Source organism: Hibiscus syriacus, unplaced genomic scaffold, assembly GCF_006381635.1.
Source record: "Hibiscus syriacus cultivar Baekdansim isolate YM2019G1 unplaced genomic scaffold, ASM638163v2 tig00110332_pilon, whole genome shotgun sequence".
Lineage (NCBI taxonomy): Eukaryota > Viridiplantae > Streptophyta > Magnoliopsida > Malvales > Malvaceae > Hibiscus > Hibiscus syriacus.
The window spans coordinates 7,559,876-7,583,899 of NW_024062688.1; the positions used below are offsets into that span (position 1 = coordinate 7,559,876).

The 24,024-nt window shown below is 33.4% G+C and overlaps 1 protein-coding gene across 1 annotated transcript; it reads left to right on the forward strand.

The window, feature by feature from the left end:
* Positions 1–24,024, forward strand: LOC120120065 (syntaxin-61-like). Its single transcript, XM_039139813.1, has 7 exons — positions 1–105; positions 226–407; positions 517–607; positions 746–811; positions 931–1,023; positions 1,538–1,546; positions 23,764–24,024. The coding sequence occupies exons 1-7, from the start codon at positions 1–3 to the stop codon at positions 24,022–24,024; spliced, it is 807 nt and encodes a 268-aa protein (XP_038995744.1).

The following is a 24,024-nucleotide window of genomic DNA, read 5'->3' on the forward strand; positions in this document are numbered from 1 at the left end:
ATGGTGGTCGAAGGACAGCATCATCGTTTTCATGCAGGAGAAATGGTGGAAATACACATTATAGCACTTTTAAGCCAGCTAAAAAAACAGATGTGCTTTACTAGTGTGCAATAGTTTTCAAGTCTTACTAATAGACTGGCTTATGCTTAACCGATAGTTACAGCATTGATATTAATTTGTTTTCCCATTAATGGATGTCCTTTATGAATTATTTTGTTTGATAAGGTGGTTGATGTCAAGAAAGCTGTTGGAGCTGGAAAAGAGAATGATCGTAGTGCAAGTGCAATACGTCGAGAATTAATGAGACTGCCAAATTCTCAGCAACCAGATATGCCCGATCACTATAGTGCAAAAAATACTGATGACTTTATAGCATCAGAATCAGATAGACAAACGCTTCTTATAAAGTAGGGTTTTCTCGATTTGCTCTTTATTCGTTTCTTATTTATTAGTTCTCGATGTGATCCATTCTCTGATTTTGCTAGTTTTCTTATTGTCATCAACTTGTGGTTGTAGGCAGCAGGAAGAGGAGTTGGAGGACCTTAGATCAAGTGTCCAGAGAATCGGAGACGTCGGGCTTACTATACACAAAGAACTCTTTGCACAGGTGAGTACTTACCTGTAATCTCCCCGGTTAACATATTTGTGAGTGAATTGCAACTGTAGTCAATAGATATCATCTGATATCTGCATCGGTTCGGTGTTGTCCATTTGACATGCTAATTGGAATGCCTTGGTGTTTTAGGAGAATATATTAGATGGGTTGGGAACCGAAATGGACAGCAGAAAAAACCAACTGGATTTTGTTCAGGTAATTTTTATTCACAATCTGCAATTAGAAATATTAAATATTTGATCTTATTTTTCTGAAACTTGAGTTGAATATGCAACCCTTTAACTGTGTTACTTGTCTATTCCTTTAATGCCAAGAGAAAAATGGCTATTATTATGAACAAGGCTGGCGCTAAGGGCCAAATAATGATAATAATATTTTTGCTAGTTCTGTTCATTCTGGTCTTCTTCGCTTAAAGAGCCGAGTTTTATAATGTTCAAACACGAACACGAACAAGATCCAACATTTTTGGTAATAACTCTCTTGGTTAGTGTCTTCTCTATTGTTGAATAAATGATGACTTGAAAATGCTAAACAGAGCAAATTTTGTGTTCTTTTGGATTTTTTAACACTTCGTAAAAGATATAGTCTTACATCATTACCTTATTCTTTACTGTTTAGTTATTTGCAAATGTGATTGTCTATGATCTTAAAGGCCTTTCTTTCGTTTTCTTTAGTAAATATACAAGAGGGGATAGCTGAAGTAACAGATTAAATTAAATTGATTTGATAAAAAAAAATTGGTTTATTCAGTTTTGGTTGATTAATTCGATTTGGTTATCGATTTTAAAAATTTAAACTAAATAAATCAATTACTTTTCTTAATAAGTCTTAAAAAATATAGGGAAAAACAGTTATTTTACATAAAATTAATTTACATGTTATTTACGGTTTCTCCCATTGTACCAACTACTAGGTTTCAAGATCGTATATGTAACACCCCCAACCCGTACCCGACCCGGATATAAGTCTGAGGTGTCACATTGACTTTTCAAACTTTGTCTCATGACAAAAACTCGAGAAAATTTAAAATTTTCATTAAAGTCACAGCGGTTTGTTTAACTCAATCAATTAGTACATGCCAACTATATTCAATATACAGAATACATCTAATTCAAGACATCTTTTCTGATCTGATCTTCGGTAAGAAGTAACTGACCGGTCTTGCTCCTCTTCACTTTTCTTATAGCTTTCCGGAACCTACGTGTGAAACACTCACACGCTAAGTCGATGACTTAGTGAGGCATAAAAACATATAACCACTACTAATGCATTCATAATCTATACTTATTATATCATACAAAATCATACAATCTGTCATGCAACCACTATCCACTTATACACACTCATCATTCACATATTCTTATAACAGGTTTCATAGCACAAAACATGTAAATCATATGTAAGGTATTTATTATTATCTCTTTATTAGTCTTATTTTCGTTCTTTATCTTTTTGTCATATGTTCTTGCATCAATTCCTCTTAACCAAGCTATATACACATCATCATATCACATATATCACTTCACACCATAAAGATTACAAACCAATAACATACTATCATGCAAGGTTCTTTTATATTATTTCCTTTATTAGCCCATGTACACATGTGAGAACCATAGATATGTGAGTCTATAGAGGTTGTGCACTAATGCTATCACCACAACTCGTATAATTACACCGAAGTGCCACGTAGAATTGCACCGGAGTGCCGCGTAGAATTGCACCGTAGTGCCATATAATAATGTCCATAAGGACCACATATCATTCCTTAAGAATCATATACATATACTAGGGATCAAGTATGTGTCTCACAAGACTTCACACATGTTCCAAAGAATATATATATATCCCGAAAGACCGCGTAGACCCTCGACTCTTGGCATGCCAACTATACCCCTAGCTCTCAAGACACATAACATGGGCATTTTCTTTTATACTTATCATTTCACATAACACATAGTTCACTTTCACATATCGCGTAGCTTATATAACTTTTCGTGTCATTTTACATTTCTTGACACCTTGCTTACATTCTATTATTATGACTTTTCATAATTACATATACACATAATCTTATAGTTCATTCACATGGCTCATCATAAATTTTCAGAAGATCACACCCATTCACGTAGTTCATTTCCATGTAATTCACCTGTACCTATTTGGTTTCTCATATAATCACAGAGTCTTATAGTATTTCATACGACCTCATATATCACATCACCTAGATACATACTCAAATACTCATAGTTATATAGTACTTAAATTATTCCTATTCACATCATTCATGGTCATATTTATAAACATGCATTTTATATTCTATGTGCATATCATCACTTTATATCCAAATCTCCTAAGTGATATATTATTCTCATTTCCTTTTATAGTTCAGTCTTATCTAGTTTTCCTCCATTCTCCATAAATCTTATAACGCTAATGCACAATTTCCCATAATTGATCATATCACTACTTACTTGTCTCATTTATATTTCTATTATTTATATAACCTTTACACATGTTTACCTAATTCAGTTTCACATACTTATCGCATATGCAAATCTTATAATAAATTATCATCAAAAGCTCCTATAACATCTTCCTATAGCTTCATAGATCTTTACCATATAATTGGTCTTACATATCCCTATAACAAGTTCTATCAATATCTCCTAATATATATATATCTATTAATCTCATATTGTTCTATAGGTCAATGTTATTTAACTTATCTTACATTTTATTTTATCCCTTAAGTTGATTCCACCAATTCCCTTATATCTAAATCAGGTAATTTATATATTGTTCCATATTTTATGTCACTTTCTCTTGTTAACACATAAGTCGTGGTTACCTTACATAATTTGTGATCCTATAACTTATATCACATGTTCATATAACAATTTTCCTATAATACATAAATCATTTTCATATAACTCATATCATATAAATTCATACCACATAACATATAATACGAACAAAACATATTCACACAATATCAAACATAATCATACTTCTACTCCTACAATCATATTGGAAACAGACTTGTCGCAAGTCCAATTTCCATATTCAATACGTATATTATAATAATATGCATTCACCTGGCCTCACTAGTCAACACCGATCTCTTATCTTTTCCTTGATCGATCTTACTTGCCAAATATTCCGGAATTGTTTTACGCTTAGAATCTACATAAATGTACATTTTAAGGCAATTATTAGATACCTACACCTTGTAATTGGATACTAGCAACTTATACGAACCTATTAAACCAATATTCACAATTTTCCTTTAGGGGGAATCGGTTCCCTCATGTGGGGGTATCGGTTCCCCCATGACATTCTGTAAATTCTGGTTCGTTTGAGGGGGGTATCAGTTCCCCTTGAATGGGTACCGATTCCCCTTGCCCAGAAATCAAATTTTGAGCTCATTTCACACTTCCTATTTCACTTCCTTTAATATTCTTAACTCAAATATACATACTTAAACTAATAAATTTTCATTCAATATCTCTTTAACTTAAAAAATCCACTCCTCCACATAGCATTCAATAATCATACCAATTTTTCCATGTTACCCAAACTTAATTCTAACACTTCTAGCTTCTTATTCTCATAGATGACAAGTCAAATTCAACTTCCAATTTGAGTAATGAACTCTATTCCAAAATTTTATTCAAAAACTCTTTATCTTTAATCTCTCATAATTCCACCATCCTTTGTTTTTAAGATGATTTAAGCTTTCCTAAAGCTTAATTATCATCCAATAATCATAACCAAATCCTAAATTCAGTAAATATCAACTAACAAGAGATCTTACCTTTTCTTATGGCTTCACGGTGGAAAAGAAGAGAATGAAGAAGAGAAGTCTGGAACTCTCTCATATTTCCCACGTTTTATAATACTAAAAAAGGGAAGATAAAAATCTTTCCCATGAAAATACCATTTTGCCCCTTTAGTTCATCCATCTTTGTTATTTAATCCTGTTGAGTTAATCGAATGACGAAATTGGCCAAGAGGGGGGTGAATTGGCAATAAAAAATTTGTGGAAGCTTTTGCAGAAAATTGAAAGTAATTGCACAGCGATTTACAGTGGTTCAACTTTCTCAAACAAAGTCTACGTCCACTACCTTAGCTATCCACACTAAGGATTTTCCAACAAATTCACTAATTTGTTCTTTCTTTTGAGGCCAAAGAGATAACCTTACAATTCCCTCAAGAGTATACCCCAACTCTTGAGAACACTCTTTTCTCAAAGAGAAGATTACAAATTTGCAAACTTACAAGAAAACCTCACAAGGTAAGATGTTTGCACAATTCTAGAACAAAGAAAAGAACACTCAAAGATGAATACAATTGAGCACAAAAAGTGTTCTTGAAAGCAAAATGAATATTGAATGAAAATAGGCTTGAAATGCTCAAACTTGAGGTTTGATGCTTTCTCTTTGATTCTCTCTTGATTCTAGTTGCTTGATGTTTCTTGTTGTTGATCAATGGCTTCTAAGCTTGCTTAAATACACCTTGGATCACTTCTGAACGTTGGGGATGATTAGAGAAGATATTATAGCCGTTTTAGTGTGAAAACATTTAATAAAACAGCTTGGAGCGTGGGGGGGAATCGGTTCCCCCTCATAGGGAATCGGTTCCCTAAGTGTAAAATTCAAATATTTCGACCGTTGAACAAGGGGGAATCGGTACCCTCTTGGGGGGGATCGGTTCCCTCCGAGCATACTGGAATTCTCGGAACAAAACTGTTTAGGGGGGAATCGGTTCCTCCTATGGGGGAATTGGTTCCCTCCGAGCATTCTGGAAATCTCGGAGCCAAACCATTCAGGGGGGAATCGGTTCCTCCTATGGGGGGAATCGGTTCCCTCTGAGCAATCTAGAATTTTTGGCTTTGAATTGGTTCGAAATACTTTGTAAAATTATTTTGAAATTGTTTTATGATTAAAACTTAATTTTACACTTAAGTAAGGATTAAAAATGATTTTTGAAATATTTGGAGTAATGTTTTGATATTCGAATAGTTATATCGAATATACTTAGAAAATCATTTGGAAAATCTTAAAATCCATTTAACTTAATTTGTTATATCGAAATATAAAAATGTTTCAACAATCTCCCCCTTTTTGATATAACAAAACATTTTAGTAATTTTAAGATTTTTGAAATCAAGTTTTGAAATTACTCCCCCTTACTTTAACACTTCTTCAATTTATCATGTAAAACATTTAACACCTATTCTTCTCCCCCTTTTTGTTAAATCAAAAAGACATTGTAAAACAAGGTTTTGAAATCATTTAGCCAATTGATTTATTAATTATAAACTTAAGCTGCTAAGATCACAATCAAAAGAGAGGTTAGCCATTAGTTTAATAAATCAATATTCATAAATAATGTGAAATGGCAAAATTGGTCATATTGCTAATGATGATGTAAATGATGCAAAAATGAATAAAACACCAAACATATAAGTTCACACCATTCATAAATCCAAAATCCAACAATCCACAAAATCAAACAATCCAAAATATCCAAAATGTTGAAACAATATTCTTTTTGTTCAAAGTCTTAAAACTAAACACATAATCAAACATCCGGATCGGTAGGAGGAAAACGGGCTCGCATAGCGGCCATTTCGTGAGTGAGTTCATTGATACGAGCGTTGGTTGATTCATTGTTTGCACGTATCTCCCGAAGAATCTCTAATTGTTGAGCTCCCATTGTGGATAAATGAGACTCTATAGAGGAAAAGCACGAGTCCATGGTAGCGTATTGGAAATCGAATGTCTCCATAAAGGATTGAAAATATGGAGGCATTTGATGCGTTTGTTGTGCTTGCTCCTCGGGATGCTCTTCGGGCTGATCAGGCTCATCTTCGGCTTCATCGATATCTTGCATTAATTGCTCAAGCTCGGGATCTTCGTCAGTTTCAGGTGGAGCTTGTGAAGAACTAGCTCCCGGAGTATGTGTAGAAGATCGAACCCATTCACCGGTTTCTTTGTTCTTTACCCATCCCGCTCTCGTTAAGGAAAGAAGATTGATTTGTTTCTTAAGAGGAAAAACGGCATCTAGACCGACTCTAAGCCCAGCTTTGGAAAACAGATTACTCAAAAAGCAACCGTAAACTAGAGATGAACAGAGTTTCTTGTTAGGAACAAGATTTACGGTTTCAACAATTTCAGCAAAAATAATCTGAGGTAGGTTAATTTTAATACGGTTTTCGAAACAATGTAACCACCAAAGATCCAAAGCTCTAAGAGTAGAATAACGACCTCCGGATGGTCGAAACCACCAAGAAATCATTAGATGAAGAAAACGCTCATGTAGGTCTAAGACACTCGCACTATCTCTTCTTTTATAACGAGAACCTAAAATTTGTTTTTCATTCGAAATACCATCATTATCTAATCCAAATGTATTGGCTATATATGCCGGGTCAATATATAAGAATTGTCCTAGAAGGTAGGAACGAATTCCTATGGTTTCGGTTTCATCTTGATTTTTAACACAAACGGCATTAGAGTAGAATATACGAACAAGTTGATGGTAAACTATGGGTTCAAGATCAAATAGTTTATCAAATTTCCATTCTTGTAAAATGGGAAGATATTTAAAATCGATAGCTAACATAGCTTGACGAGAAGGAATACGTTCTTCCCGGATTTTGTAAGAATCGAAATATTGATAATACCAAAATCGGTGATTTCTAGACCCAGGATGATTGAAACACGAATTTTGGATAGTCAAGTTAGGATCAAGATTTGGAGTAAGATTTTGAGGAATAGGAGGAGGATTTGGTTGACGACTAGAATGACTAGATGAAGACCTAGGACGTTTAGGATTTGACATGGTGAAGGAAATCGGAATAGATAGAATAACCTGCAATTTTAAAACAAATGTATGCAATTCAATTAATCCCAAAACTCAATTGAGTCCTCAATATTTCAAGGTTCTCTAAATCAATCCTAATGGGCAAAGTTTTTGAGAAACTTTTGAAAAATATGGTTTTGAGAAACAATATATGTATAGTTTTCATAACAACATAATTTAATCAAAACACAATAATTTGAAAAATAACATTTTTTTTATTTCGAAAATTTAAAAAATTTTGAAAAATTCTTGTGTTTTTGATGAAATTAGTTGTAACATCTAGTTTCTAATCACTAAATAATCAATGCACGATCACTATTTCAACCTAGAACTAATTGAAACTAATCCTATGTTCAAAAACAATGAAATAGAGAGTTTAGAAAAATTTACCTTGAAAGATGAAGATTGAGGGGATTTAGATGTTGTTTGCACGATTTTAATGATTCCAACAGGTTTAGAAGATGATATTTGAAGCGAATTCCGATTAATATCGATGATTTGAAGCAAGAAAGGAGATTTGAGTGTTTGAGGAGGGTGAGAAACGGTTTGAAGAAAATATAAGGGTTTTGGGAATTTGGGGGTGTTCTGCCTGATTTTAACAGAACCCCAGGGGGGTATCGATTCCCCTGTGGGGGGAATCGGTTCCCCTTCAAAGGGGGAATCGGTTCCCTCAGGGGGGGGATCGATTCCCTCTGCACCAAAATGCTAAAATCCGATTTTTAAGCACAAAATGCTAAATTAATCTTTTCTAGTGGTATTGGCAACTCATATATCAAAAATTAATTATGTTCAAACAATTAAATTAATCTTTAATCGATTTTTGAACATAAAATTAATTTTCACTAAGAATCACAAACTCCCCCTAACTAATAGCATGAATGCAATCAAAAATTATTATTATAAGCATTTTTTTTAAGATTTATTAAAAGTGCTAAAATTATTTTAAACACTAAGTGAAGATAGGTTGGTCAAACCTAATTCTCTCCTAAGTGTCCAAAATCTTTCCTTGTCTAAGGGTTTTGTAAAGATATCCGCTAATTGGTGCAAAGTATCAACAAATTCTAGAACTACATCTTCCTTAGTGACATGGTCTCTAATGAAGTGATGTCTTATTTCAATGTGCTTAGTTCTAGAGTGTTGGATGGGATTTTTAGTGAGACAAATAGCACTAGTATTGTCACACTTGATAGGAATGGTACCTACTTCAATTCCATAATCAAAAAGTTGTTGTTTCATCCATAAAACTTGTGCACAACAACTACCAGCTGAAATGTATTCGGCTTCAGTGGTAGATAATGCAACACAATTTTGTTTCTTTGAAAACCAAGAAATCAGCATATTTCCAAGGAATTGGCAAGTACCGGAGGTGCTTTTCCTATCTAATTTGCATCCTCCATAATCCGCATCAGAAAAAGCATGCAAGCTAAAGCTAGAGTCTCTAGGATACCAAAGTCCTAAACTAGGAGTGTCCTTAAGGTATCTAAAGATTCTCTTAACAGCTAGTAAATGTGATTCCTTAGGACATGATTGAAATCTAGCACATAAGCAAACACTAAACATAATGTCCGGTCTACTTGCAGTTAGATAAAGCAAAGAGTCAATCATTGACCTATATAATTTAACATCTACACATTTACCTCCTTCATCTAAGTCAAGCTTTGTTGAAGAGCTCATTGGAGTGTCATGAGGTTTCCCATTTTCCAGTCCAAACTTCTTGAGCATATCTTTGACGTACTTAGCTTGATTAATGAAGATGCCATCTTTTCTTTGCTTGATTTGGAGTCCCAAGAAAAATGAGAGCTCCCCCATCATGCTCATCTCAAACTCACTTTGCATTAGCTTAGAAAATTCTTGGCAAAGAATATCATTAGTAGAACCAAATATTATATCATCAACATAAATTTGAGCTACTAATAAATCTTTACCTTTATGCTTTAAAAACAATGTAGTGTCAACCTTCCCTTTTGAAAAACCTTTTTCAATTAAAAAATTTGACAATCTTTCATACCAAGCTCTAGGAGCTTGTTTTAAACCATAAAGAGCTTTTGTCAATTTAAGAACATGATCCGGAAATTTTGAATCTTCAAAACCTGGAGGTTGTTCCACATACACTTCTTCCTTTATAAAACCATTTAAAAATGCACTTTTAACATCCATTTGATATAATTTAAATTCATGAAAACATGCAAATGCTAATAACATTCTAATTGCTTCCATCCTAGCTACGGGAGCGTATGTTTCATCGTAGTCTATGCCCTCTTCTTGAGTATACCCTTGAGCAACAAGTCTAGCCTTGTTTCTCACTATATTACCACTTTCATCAAGCTTATTCCTAAACACCCATCTAGTACCTACAGTAGATTTATTACAAGGCCTTTCAACTAATGTCCATACTTTACTTCTCTCAAATTGATTTAATTCTTCTTGCATAGCCATAATCCAATGTTCATCATTTAATGCTTCTTTAATATTCTTAGGCTCTGTGCATGAAATAAATGCAACATAATCACAAATATTTCTAAGAGAAGATCGAGTTGTTACCCCTTTGGATGGATCACCTATAATCTCACCACCCTTGACATAGTTGTACTCTCTTGGATAAGATACTTCCCTTTCTTCAATGTTTGGATTCTCAAGAGGATCATGAGTTTCCTCATTTTTCGTTTCTTCCTTTGATGATGGTTCTCCAACTTTATGTCTAACGTCATTTGAATTTATAACACCTACATCATCATTCACACAAGAATCCTTCCTCGGAAGGGGATTATCATCGAAAACAACATGTATAGACTCTTCTACAACTAAAGTTCTTTTATTAAATACTCGATAAGCTTTAGAATTTAAGGAATAACCCAGAAAAATTCCTTCATCACTTTTAGCATCAAATTTGCCAAGGTTTTCTTTACCGTTGTTTAAAACAAAACATTTACATCCAAAAGGATGAAAATAGCTAATGTTAGGCTTTTATTTTTGAGAATTTCATATGGAGTTTTCTTTAAAATTGGCCTAATCATTACTCGATTTACAACATAACAAGCAGTATTTGTGGCTTCCGCCCAAAAATATTTTGGCAAATTATTTTCACAAAGCATGGTTCTAGCCATTTCTTCTAAAGTTCGATTTTTCCTCTCAACAACTCCATTTTGTTGAGGGGTTCTAGGTGCTGAAAAATTGTGGCTAATACCATTAGAATTACAAAAATCAATAAATCCAAGATTTTCAAATTCAGTGCCATGATCACTCCTAACACTAGTTATAGAGTAACCTTTTCATTTTGGATTATTTTTGAAAATGTGATGAACTGTTCTAATGTTTCATCTTTAGTACTTAAAAATAGAACCCAAGTATATCTAGAATAGTCATCTACCAAGACAAATGCATATTGTTTTCCACCCAAGCTAGTAGTCCTAGTTGGCCCAAAAAGATCTACATGGATCAATTGTAATACTCTACTAGTTGATACGTCATTAATGGATTTAAAAGAAACGCGCTTTTGTTTTCCTTTAGCACAAGCATCACAGATTTTATCATTATCAAATTTAAGCTTAGGCAACCCTCGAACTAAATCACCTTGAATTAGCCATTGCAAAACACTCATACTAGCATGTCCTAGTCTCCTATGCCATAACCAACTATCATGTTCATCCTTAGCAACTAGGCACAAATTAGTCATATCAATAGAATCTAAATGCACCATGTAAATGTTTCCTATTCTATGACCAACAAGCATAATCCGATTAGATGCAATGTCAATAACTTTACAACCATTAATTTCAAACAAGACATTGAATCCCTTATCGCATAATTGACTAATACTCAATAGATTATGCTTTAATCCATTCACATATAAAACATTTTTAATTTGTATGGAAGAGGTATTACCTATTGTACCAATACCTTCAATGTGACATTTTGAATTATCACCAAAAGTCACTTCTCCTCCATTTTTGACGTTAAGCTCTATGAACCGGCTTTTGTCTCCGATCATGTGTCTTGAGCATCCACTATTAAGGTACCATGAATTTGAATTTGTTTCCCGTGCCTTGTAGCAATGCTCCTTTCCCTACAAACATATATTAATTTTTGATTTTTGGTACCCAAATTCTTTTGGGTCCATATTCATTAGTTTCCAAAATCCTAGTTCCCTTAGGTATCCATTTGTGTAGGATATCTTTATCTTTAGTAGTAATGAGTCCTTTAGGAACCCATATACTTCTAAAGATTTTACCATTTAAGGTTCGTTGAGGATTTCTATGATTGTAGTTTCTAAAATCTTTTCTAACAAAGTTGGATTTTGAATTTTCTCCTTTTTCAAAACGTTTTGTTCCAACTTTATCAAAAGAAGTTTTAAGATCATCAATTTTCTTTTGATGATCATCATTGACCTTTGAAAGTAAATTTTGCAAATCTAAATTTTTCTTTTCAAACTCTTCTAGTTTGATTTGCAAATCTTTGATTTTACTTTCAAGATCATTGTTGGTTTTGGATATGAGTTTATTTTCATTTTTCAACTTTGAAACATCATTTTTATATTTTAAAAATAATTTCTCATAATCCGAAGCCAACCCATTATATTCCTCTAATAGCTCATCATAAGATAAATCATCAAAATCAGATGAGTTAGAGGTTACCTTAGAATCTTCCCCAAATGCCATTAAGCACAAGTTTGCTACTTCTTGTTCTTCTTCATCGGAACCTTCATGTGTGACTTGAAGCTTGTCCCATATTTCTTTGGCGGTTGTACACGATGAAACTCTTCCGTATTCATCTGGTCCAAGAGCACAAAAGATAATATGGATGGCTTTGGAGTTGAGCTGGAACATTTTTGTATCTCCTTCACTCCATAACCTTGGATGAGTGATAGGCTTAATGTATCCTTCTTCTACGACATTCCATGCTCCCATGTCACTTGCTTGAATGAAGTACATCATTCTATTCTTCCAATAGGCGTAGTTAGCTCCATTGAAGAAAGGAGGCTTGTTGACGGGCATCGAATCGAGACCGGAGTCGTAATTTGAAGTGGAGGCCATTGATGACTTGGTAATCGATGTAACTCTTCCCGAATCGACTCAAGAGGCGATTAAACCTTCAAATGAGTTAGGCTCTGATGCCAATTGTTGAGTTAATCGAATGACGAAATTGGCCAAGAGGGGGGTGAATTGGCAATAAACAATTTGTGGAAGCTTTTGCAGAAAATTGAAAGTAATTGCACAGCGATTTACAGTGGTTCGACTTTCTCAAACAAAGTCTACGTCCACTACCTTAGCTATCCACACTAAGGATTTTCCAACAAATTCACTAATTTGTTCTTTCTTTTGAGGCCAAAGAGATAACCTTACAATTCCCTCAAGAGTATACCCCAACTCTTGAGAACACTCTTTTCTCAAAGAGAAGATTACAAATTTGCAAACTTACAAGAAAACCTCACAAGGTAAGATGTTTGCACAATTCTAGAACAAAGAAAAGAACACTCAAAGATGAATACAATTGAGCACAAAAAGTGTTCTTGAAAGCAAAATGAATATTGAATGAAAATAGGCTTGAAATGCTCAAACTTGAGGTTTGATGCTTTCTCTTTGATTCTCTCTTGATTCTAGTTGCTTGATGTTTCTTGTTGTTGATCAATGGCTTCTAAGCTTGCTTAAATACACCTTGGATCACTTCTGAACGTTGGGGATGATTAGAGAAGATATTATAGCCGTTTTAGTGTGAAAACATTTAATAAAATAGCTTGGAGCGTGGGGGGAATCGGTTCCCCCTCATAGGGAATCGGTTCCCTAAGTGTAAAATTCAAATATTTCGACCGTTGAACAAGGGGGAATCGGTACCCTCTTGGGGGGGATCGGTTCCCTCCGAGCATACTGGAATTCTCGGAACAAAACTGTTTAGGGGGAATCGGTTCCTCCTATGGGGGAATCGGTTCCCTCCGAGCATTCTGGAAATCTCGGAGCCAAACCATTCAGGGGGGAATCGGTTCCTCCTATGGGGGGAATCGGTTCCCTCTGAGCAATCTAGAATTTTTGGCTTTGAATTGGTTCGAAATACTTTGTAAAATTATTTTGAAATTGTTTTATGATTAAAACTTAATTTTACACTTAAGTAAGGATTAAAAATGATTTTTGAAATATTTGGAGTAATGTTTTGATATTCGAATAGTTATATCGAATATACTTAGAAAATCATTTGGAAAATCTTAAAATCCATTTAACTTAATTTGTTATATCGAAATATAAAAATGTTTCAACAAATCTAATATTAAAATTCTTTACTTAACTCCCGAGACTTTTAATTTATTTCTAAATTGATCACAAAACTTTCAAAATTTGTAATTTAGTCACTGACCCTGATTTGGGATGTTACAAATCTCCCCTCCTTTAAAGAAAATTCGTCCTCGAATTTTCACTGTATGCCTTTATAATATCATGTCTTCTAATATTTTCATGTTGCTTCCCTTAATATTTCCTGCTATCGCTAGCAACTTACCATTTTCCCATACTCAATTCTTCATATACGTCCACATCTTTATAAGTCCATATAATATTATTCATTATATAGACAGCAACCCCAAATCCTTAATCCTCAATATTATAGATCAATTGATCTTTTCCATCATTCTCTGTGCTTTGCACATAAATCAAGTTTTTGCTCATTTCTTAATCCTTGTATGTATTACTATATACACAATCTTTTCATATAACCCTTACGTATTTGTTCAAAGAATAATCACCCATTCTCGTTCTTCTAATAATTGAAAATTGTATTATTTCAATATCAAACTTATAACTTATATCTCAATATACCTCTTGACTTACTTGATTGTTTAACCTCCATCTTTGTCTTTTCCTATCCCTTTATTATTTCATTCCTTCCAAAATCAAAATCTCCTTATAACATAGATCACATCATTTCTTCAGGCTCTCATACTCTTTTCATATCGTTTATACTTATCCCTGATTACTGATCTTCATAACTTTAATAATCCGTTTTACTTATACAAAACCTCATTTTTTACCAAATCTTGTACTTGTGTTTTCTTCCTCAAAGCTCATTTTTAAACATACAAATACATATTTCCTTGCCTACATCATATCTATATGATCAAAACCATATCCAAATCCACATCATACTTGATTAACTTAACTTTATCTTTTCTTCGAATCTTATAACTTTATTATCCATACTATTACAATTAATCAGTCACAACTTTTCCAATTTAGGGCATAAGCCCTAATCTGACTAATCATATTCATCTTCTCAGTTGAAATCCAATCAGTACAATTTACTCACTTATCCAGCCTACACTCTTATTCGTATACAGTATTATTCTCTTGTTTTTTTCTATTACCTTACATTTCCGTGATCAAAATACATAATCGTGTCTCAATTCACACCATACTTAGTTAATTTACCCTGACATCATCTTCTAATCCTTTACCTTTGATACACTTACCATCACATAATTTTGTTAGTCATCACCAGTCCTTCTAATCCAAAGCATAAACCTTCATCGAACCATTCATATACATTCTTTCCAGTCAGAATTATCTCAACAATAGTTTACTTAACTTATCAAATCCACATTTATTCTCATACACCATGCAATTTATGTTGTTCCAACCCAACCTTCTAATTCATTTATCTTATAAATTGATCACTGATGTTCCCATTCTCAAACTATTCTTAACAATCCTTAGCTTTATTCAAACATACGAATCATCATCTTCTTCACTATATCACAATATTATGATCAAAATATACAAATGTATCTAGATCCACCTCATCTTTGGTTATCTTATCATGACAATATCTCAAAATCTTATATTTCTATACCTTTTCCATCATATAACCTGGTTAGCCAACGCTAACTCTTTTTATCTAAAATGCAAACCCTTATCATATCCATATTCTTGCTTAAACATAGTACTATCATTTTATCTTAAATTCATAAACTCTATCTCCATATCTCTTATACACTTGTCACTGATGCATCTATTCTTGAATTCTTATACAAATACTTACCACACCCTTTGATCTTTTTAACAATCTTATGGTGACACTTGTTCACCATATTCTATCTTATCCACGTAATAACAAAACTACTCCATATCGTGTTTCCGATTCAAAACAATGAAAACTTTCTATCATTATTCAGATATGATTTTAGCTTTCTGAAATCAACTTTTGATCTTACTAGGCATTTCCTGAGGTGTCCGCACTTCATCCTGCCTGGCCAGGGCAGATGAATAGCTATAACAATCAGGAATATCACCTTTCCCTTTACTTCGGAATTATCATGATCAGATTTCTACTATATTAAACTAATCTTATTATATTAGGAAGACAACACACTTCTTACACTATCAGATCAGAAATTTTCACTCTATGTTGATATGTACACATCTTTAAAACTCATTTGACTTCGGTTTAAGCCTAGAATCGGCTAAACCTTAGCTCTGATACCATTAAATATAAAACCCAAACTCGTACCCGACCCAGATACGAGTCCGAGGTGTCACATTGACTTTTCAAACTTTGACTCATGACAAAAACTCGAGAAAATTTAAAACTTTCATTAAAGTCACAGCGATTTGTTTAACTCAATCAATTAGTACATGCCAACTATATTCAATATACAGAATACATCTAATTCAAGACATCTTTTCTGATCTGATCTTCGGTAAGAAGTAACTGACCGGTCTTGCTCCTCTTCACTTTTCTTCTAGCTTTTCGAAACCTACGTGTGAAACACTCACACGCTAAGTCGATGACTTAGTGAGGCATAAAAACATATAACCACTACTAATGCATTCATAATCTATACTTATTATATCATACAAAATCATACATTCTGTCATGCAACCACTATCCACTTGTACACACACATCATTCACATATTCTTACAACAAGTTTCATAGTACAAAACATGTAAATCATATGTAAGGTATTTATTATTATCTCTTTATTAGTCTTATTTTCGTTCTTTATCTTTTTGTCATATGTTCTTGCATCAATTCCTCTTAACCAATCTATATACACATCATCATATCACATATATCACTTCACACCATAAAGATTACAAACCAATCACATACTATCATGCAAGGTTCTTTTATATTATTTCCTTTATTAGCCCATGTACACATGTGAGAACCATATATATGTGAGTCTATAGAGGTTGTGCACTAATGCTGTCACTACAGCTCGTATAATTGCACCGAAGTGCCACGTAGAATTATACCGGAGTGCCGCGTAGAATTGCACCGTAGTGCCATATAATAATGTCCATAAGGACCACATATCATTCCTTAAGAATCATATACATATACTAGGGATCAAGTATGTGTCTCACAAGACTTCACACATGTTCTAAAGAATATATATGTATCCTGAAGGACCGTGTAGACCCTCGACTCTTGGAATGCCAACTATACCCCTAGCTCTCAAGACGCATAACATGTGCATTTTCTTTTATACTTATCATTTCACATAACACATAGTTCACTTTCACATATCACGTAGCTTATATAACTTTTCGTGTCATTTTACATTTCTTGACACCTTGCTTACATTCTATTATTATGACTTTTCATAATTACATATACACATAATCTTATAGTTCATTCACATGGCTCATCATAAATTTTCATAAGATCACATCCATTCACGTAGTTCATTTCCATGTAATTCACATGTACCTATTTGGTTTCTCATATAATCACAGAGTCTTATAATATTTCATACGACCTCATACATCACATCACCTAGATACATACTCAAATACTCATAGTTATATAGTACTTAAATTATTCCTATTCACATCATTCATGGTCATATTTATAAACATGCATTTTATATTCTATGTGCATATCATCACTTTATATCCAAATCTCCTAAGTGATATATTTATTCTCAGTTCCTTTTATAGTTCAGTCTTATCTAGTTTTCCTCCATTCTCCATAAATCTTATAACTCTAATGCACAATTTCCCATAATTGATCATATCATTACTTGTCTCATTTATATTTATATTATTTTTATATAACCTTTACACATGTTTACCTAATTCAGTTTCACATACTTATCGCATATGCAAGTCTTCTAATAAATTATCATCAAAAGCTCCTATAACATCTTCCTATAGCTTCATAGATCTTTACCATATAATTGGTCTTACATATCCCTATAACCAGTTCTATCAATATCTCCTAATATATATATATATATCTATTAATCTCATATTGTTCTATAGGTCAATGTTATTTAACTTATCTCACGTTTTATTTTATCCCTTAAGTTGATTCCACCAATTCCCTTATATCTAAATCAGGTAATTTATATTTTGTTCCATGTTTTATGTCACTTTCTCTTGTTAACACATAAGTTGTGGTTACCTTACATAATTTGTGATCCTATAACTTATATCACATGTTCATATAACAATTTTCCTATAATATATAAATCATTGTCATATAACTAATATTATATAAATTCATACCACATAACATATAATACGAACAAAACATATTCACACAAAATCAAACATAATCATACTTCTACTCCTACAATCATATTGGAAACAGACTTGTCGCAAGTCCAATTTCCATATTCAATACATATATTATAATAATATGCACTCACCTGGCCTCACTAGTCAATACCGATCTCTTATCTTTTCCTTGATCGATCTTACTTGCCAAATATTACAGAATTGCTTTACGCTTAGAATCTACATAAATGTACATTTTAAGGCAATTATTAGATACCTACACCTTGTAATTGGATACTAGCAACTTACACGAACCTATTAAACCAATATTCACAACTTTCCTTTAGGGGAATCGGTTCCCTCCTGTGGGGGTATCGGTTCCCCCATGACATTCTGTAAATTCTGGTTCGTTTGAGGGGGTATCGGTTCCCATTGAATGGGTACCGATTCCCCTAGCCCAGAAATCATATTTTGAGCTCGAAAATCACTTCATTATCAGTTCCACACTTCCTATTTCACTTCCTTTAATATTCTTAACTCAAATATACATACTTAAACTAATAAATTTTCATTCAATATATCTTTAACTTAAAAAATCCACTCCTCCACATAGCATTCAAGAATCATACTTGTAACACCCCCAACCCGTATCCGACCCGGATACGAGTCTGAAGTGTCACATTGACTTTTCAAACCTTGACTCTTAAGAAAAATCCCGGGAAATTTAAAACTTTATTTAAAACAAAATACAGACTTTATCAGAGTGCTCGTACTTAATGACTTATTACATGCCAACACTTTATACATAACCAAAAACATACTTTGTCAAATATTTCTGATATGATCTTTTGGTAAGGAAAACTGACCTGTCTTGCTCCGCATCACTCCTTACTCTTCTCGAAACCTACGTGTGAAACAATCACACGCTAAGTCGAAGACTTAGTGAGGCATAACAACTTAATGCACTTTAAAACCTATATTGATACATGCATGTTCTGTTCTATCATGTTACAGCAACTTCATGCATTTTTCATATCGTATAAAATCATATCAGATTAATTGCAGTAAATACATGCATACACATAGTTCATCATTAACAGTTTATCATATAATCACATACTATTTCAATCAAACACTATACACACACCCAACATCATATCATTTCTATAGCATTTATCATACCACTAACTTATATTTGTTCATATTTCTGGATTAGCCCATGTATATATGTGAGAACTATCGATATGTGAGTCTATAGAGGTTGTGCACTATGCTGTCACCACAGCTCGTATAAATGCACCGAAGTGCCCCGTAGAATTGCACCGAAGTGCCTGTAGAATTGCACCGAAGTGCCCGTAGAATTGCACCGTAGTGCCATATAATGATGTCCATAAGGACCACGTAGAATTCCTTAAGAATCATATACATATGCTAGGGATCAAGTATGTGTCTTTCGAGACTTCACACATGTTCCAAAGAATATACATATGTCCTAAAGAACCGAATAGACCCTCGACTCTTGGCATGCCAACTATACCCCTAGCTCTCATGACACATAACATGGGCGTTATCATTTATTTCATTTCAAATATTCACATAAACTTGTAATTCACTTTCACATATCACGTATCACATAGCTTCTTTTCATATGATCACATAGTCCCGTAGTTCACTTGCACGTAGATCATTTCCATATAATTCACATGTCACATATGTCATGTTTGCATATAATTTCTATCATTTCTCACCCAATCACCTTTATTCATATAAACATACTTATCATATCTTGTTCACATAAGATCATATACTTCATATAATATATCGAAACACCTAGAACACTTTCACGTAGCTTATAGTCATAAGTCTTATCTCATAACATATACTTGTTTTCACATATATATATTTCATAGCATTTCTTATACCATCACATAATTCCTTTAACATACATAACATATCATGTAACATTATAATAGCAATACTTATAAGTCATATTGCTTATATCTTAATCTTATGCCTTCTCTTAAACATATATACATATATATATATATATATATATATATCACATGTTCAGGTAATTCACCATTTCATCACATAATTGTGTATTCATATAACTCATTTCATTTCATTTCATATCTATCTATATATATATCCTCAAGATTATCCTAATATAAATCATATAGCACTCTTATATTTCGTATTCATCTAGGGCAGACTTATAAACATATCTCACTTCTATTATTTCTATATATATAATCTAATCTGTTACTTAATTCAATTTTCATATCACTCTTATAATCTTCTCATATAACTTCACAAATTTCTATCATTCAACCCATGTGTTATAGTTTTATTTAAACCTATGAATCTTTCCCATCTAGCTTATCTTATACGTTCATCTTATCATTTATGTTCAAATCCCCTAGTTAGTGTACTATTTTCACTTCATCCTATAGATCAATATTATCCAGCTTATTTCACTTATCATATAATAATATAATTATATTTTCCTATGATCACATAGTTTATATCTCATACTTTGCTTTCTCATGTTCACCTATATCATGTCATATGGCTCATATCTTTCTCATGCAGTCACATAGTTCAGTTTCACATATGTATATATATACATTATATAGCACATACTTCTCATAACATTACATTCAAAAGCATGTCAACACATATATTCATGCATACATACAATTCATGTCATTCATATACGTATAATCATATATTCATGCATTCTAACATAGGAAATAGACTTGTCGCAAGTCTTGTTTCCATTTAGCACCATAAACTAACTAATATGCACTCACCTGGCCTCACTAGCCAATTCCAATCTCTTATCTTTCCCTTGATCGATCTTACTTGCCAAACGTTCCGGAATTGCTTTATGCGTAGAATCTACATAAATGTACATTTCGAGACCATCATTAGGTACCTACACCTTGTAATTGGATACTAGCAACTTAAACTAACTTATTAAACCCATATTCCCAATTTTCCTTTAGGGGGAATCGGTTCCCCCCTATGGGGGTATCGGTTCCCCCATGACATACTGGAAATTCTTGTTCGTTTGAAGGGGTATCGGTTCCCCTTGAATGGGTACCGATTCCCCTTGCCCAGAAATCATATTTTGAGCTCGAAAATCCTTCATTTTCAGCTCAACACATCATACTTCATTCCCTTTAATATTCCTAACTTTCATACACATACTTAAACTCATTTCTACTCCATAATCACTTCTTTAAACTCAAAATTCTATCTTCCATATAAGATTCAAAAATCATACCAAATTTTCAATGTGTTCTAATTCCCATTCTATCACTTCATATCTCTTAATTTAATCCTTGACAAGTCAAATTCAACTTCACAATCTATTAACTCCTTCCATATAAAAAAATTCACTTAAAAACTCATTTTTCTTAATTTCTCATAACTTGTTAATCTTTGAGGTTTAAGCCACTTAAAGCTTTCCTTAATCTTTCTTAATATCCCAAGAATCAAAACAAGCTTTAAAACGAAAGAATTAACCAACTAAAGACCCACTTACCTTATACCAAGCTTCACGGTTGAGAGGAGGAAGAAGACTGAAGAATGCTCTGGACTCTTCTTCCTCCGTGCTTATTACCCTTTAAAAAAAATTATAAAAAATCTTTCTGGTCAAATGACCATAATACCCTTAATTTCCTTTAATAAATACCAAATAACCTTCAATATATATATATATTCAAATAATCATTGAATTCTTTCATTCTTCTACTTTAGTCACCAAATTCTGAAACTTTACAATTTGGTCACTAACCCGGTATTGCGGATGTTACAATACCAATTTTTCCATGTTACCCAAACTTAATTCTAACACTTCTAGCTTCTTATTCTCATAGATGACAAGTCAAATTCAACTTCCAATTTGAGTAATGAACTCTATTCCAAAATTTCATTCAAAAACTCTTAATTTTTAATCTCTCCTAATTCCACCATCCTTTGTTTTAAAGATGATTTAAGGTTTCCTAAAGCTTAATTATCATCCAATAATCATAACCAAATCCTAAATTCAGCTAAATATCAACTAACAAGAGATCTTACCTTTGTTTATGGCTTCACGATGGAAAAGAAGAGAATGAAGAAGAGAAGTCTGGAACTCTCTCATATTTCCCACGTTTTATAATACTCAAAAAGGGAAGATAAAAATCTTTCCCATGAAAAGACCATTTTTCCCCTTTATTTCATCCATCTTTGCTATTTAATCCAATATTAAAATTCTTTACTTAACTCCCGAGACTTTTAATTTATTTCTAAATTGAGCACAAAACTTTCAAATTTTGCAATTTAGTCATTGGCCCTGATTTGGGATATTATAGTATAAACTGCAGCCTTGAGAGTATCGTGCCCATACCAACACAATTTGAAAAACAAACGGGCACCTACGTTTCCACAGCTACCAGTTTCGCTGATCAGTTTCCACATGGACGTTACTTAAGAGCCATTCTCGTCGATCCAAAGAAAAGAAACTATCACGCCATTCCAAAGGAATTACAGACGACCATAGTTGCTTCCTTTCGGGGCAGTCACGAAATGCATGCAAAACGAATTCCGACTCTCCACATAAGGAGCAATGTGGTAATCAATCTTTTAGTACGCTCCAAGTCAGTCATAAGCTTTCCTTGGAGTATTGTCCAAAGAAAGACATGAACGTGTTGTGGTAGTTGCAGTTTCCAAACCATTTCCCATTTTGTATCGCCGTCAAGGTTGCATAGGTGGATGAAACACTAAACATTTGGTCAGAGGTGTTCAATTCCGCCATATACAGCTATCATCAACGACACTCAGCAGACATGATGCCTAAAATATGGTAAAGTTCAATACAGTTAACCTTAAAATTAGATCACTAAACTTTTAAAATATGCCTAAAAGAGGGTAAAGTATAGTAATGATCACTAAACTTTTCTAAAGCTTTCATTTAGGTCCCCAACTTTTAAAACTTGTAATACAGTCGCCCAACATTTAGTCCGTTTGCAATATAGTCTCCCAACATTTAGTTTATTTACAATATGGTCCCCCAACATTTAGTCTGTTTGCAATATGGTCCCCGAAATAACTGTTAGGGGACCATATTACAAACAAACTAAATGTTGGGAGACTATATTGCAAGTTTTAAAAGTTGAGGGTTCTAAATGAAAGCTTTAGAAAAGTTCAATGACCATTACTATACTTTATCCTATTTTTAATTATCATTTCCAAGTAAAAAAAAGAAGAAAAAAAGTTTAAAAAAGAGTAATTGTCTTTTTCCTCCACTAGATCAACCATCACCACTCAACTCTTCTTCTCCTTCTCCATCCTCTCCTCCACCCTTTTCTCCTCTCTATCCTTCTACCAGCAACCTATTAAATTGAAACTAAGGTGTTTTTATGTAAATTCATATTTATGTTTTAATATATCTTGGTAATAGCGGATAACCAAGGCAATAAAAAGAGAGTCCGAGAAGAGGCTGAGGATACTGAGTCAGAGGCTAACTCGATTCCCAATTTAAAATTCGCACGAGTTGATATGGACAATACGAATGTCACTTCCGGATCTCCCATGGCTACTCATGTCGAGCTCAACCCATATGATGGAAGTGTTTAGTTGTCGGAGACAAAACATGTCCCGAAAGACTTAGTGAACATCTTAGACGATTCCGATCTGGTCTCCAAACCAGTGCGATTCAGGGACTTGACGCAGTTGGGGCTCAATTTTCTGTTCGAAGCTTCGAATGATGATATGGGTTTGTCTTCGAGTTTCTCGTCGGTAGAGGCGGAGCAGAAATTTGAAATCGCCTTCAATGTGGAGGAAGGCGGGGGTTTCAGGTGACATTGGATTTGCGAAAATGATGAGGAATGAGTACCCTATTCTGATCTACGACTCGTTTGAATTCGGAATCGACAGTGATTCAGATAGCAGCAATAATATTCATAGTAATAGTGGTGATTTTGTGACTTTAGGAGGTTTGTTTGAACCGATAATTGATATTTCGGAGCTGACATGGCGGCCTGAATCGCTTCCCACCTTATAG

What these genes read in the sequence shown, in the direction of transcription:
- LOC120120065 (XM_039139813.1), top strand. Translation starts at nt 1, where the DNA reads ATGGTGGTCGAAGGACAGCATCATCGTTTTCATGCAGGAGAAATGGTG. An exon ending in AACAGATGTGCTTTACTAGT is followed by an intron (nt 106 to 225) that starts GTGCAATAGTTT and finishes TTGTTTGATAAG; the next exon opens with GTGGTTGATGTCAAGAAAGC. An exon ending in AGACAAACGCTTCTTATAAA is followed by an intron (nt 408 to 516) that starts GTAGGGTTTTCT and finishes TTGTGGTTGTAG; the next exon opens with GCAGCAGGAAGAGGAGTTGG.